Raw genomic sequence first — 287 nt, forward strand, 5'->3', positions numbered from 1 at the left:
GGGGGGAATCCGGCTGCCTGCGGGCCCTGCCTGACGTGCCGCCCGCCCCCCTCGCCCGCAGGCCCCTTCGTCTCCGTGCTGTTTGGGAAGCTGGAGAACATGCTGCACAACTCGCTCTATGTCAACTTTCTGCTGACGGGGCTGGTGGCCCAGCTGGCCTGCTACCCCCAGCCCCTGCTGCGCTCCTTCCTCCTCAACACCAACATGGTCTTCCAGCCCAGCGTCAAGTCCCTGCTGCAGGTACGCCCCAGGCAGGCAGGGGTCCCCTGGGCCCCCCGCGCAGCGCC

The 287-nt window shown here is 69.3% G+C and overlaps 1 protein-coding gene across 1 annotated transcript in view; it reads left to right on the top strand.

Moving 5' to 3' along the window:
• FAM160A2 (family with sequence similarity 160 member A2) overlaps nt 1-287 on the top strand; it is an 18,401-nt gene that overhangs the window by 17,134 nt on the left and 980 nt on the right. Inside the window, 1 exon segment of the mRNA XM_009281996.2 lies at nt 62-240. Within this exon segment, the coding sequence (XP_009280271.1) occupies nt 62-240 (179 nt within the window).

This window comes from Aptenodytes forsteri, unplaced genomic scaffold (genome assembly GCF_000699145.1).
Source record: "Aptenodytes forsteri isolate BGI_AS27 unplaced genomic scaffold, ASM69914v1 Scaffold485, whole genome shotgun sequence".
Classification (NCBI taxonomy): domain Eukaryota; kingdom Metazoa; phylum Chordata; class Aves; order Sphenisciformes; family Spheniscidae; genus Aptenodytes; species Aptenodytes forsteri.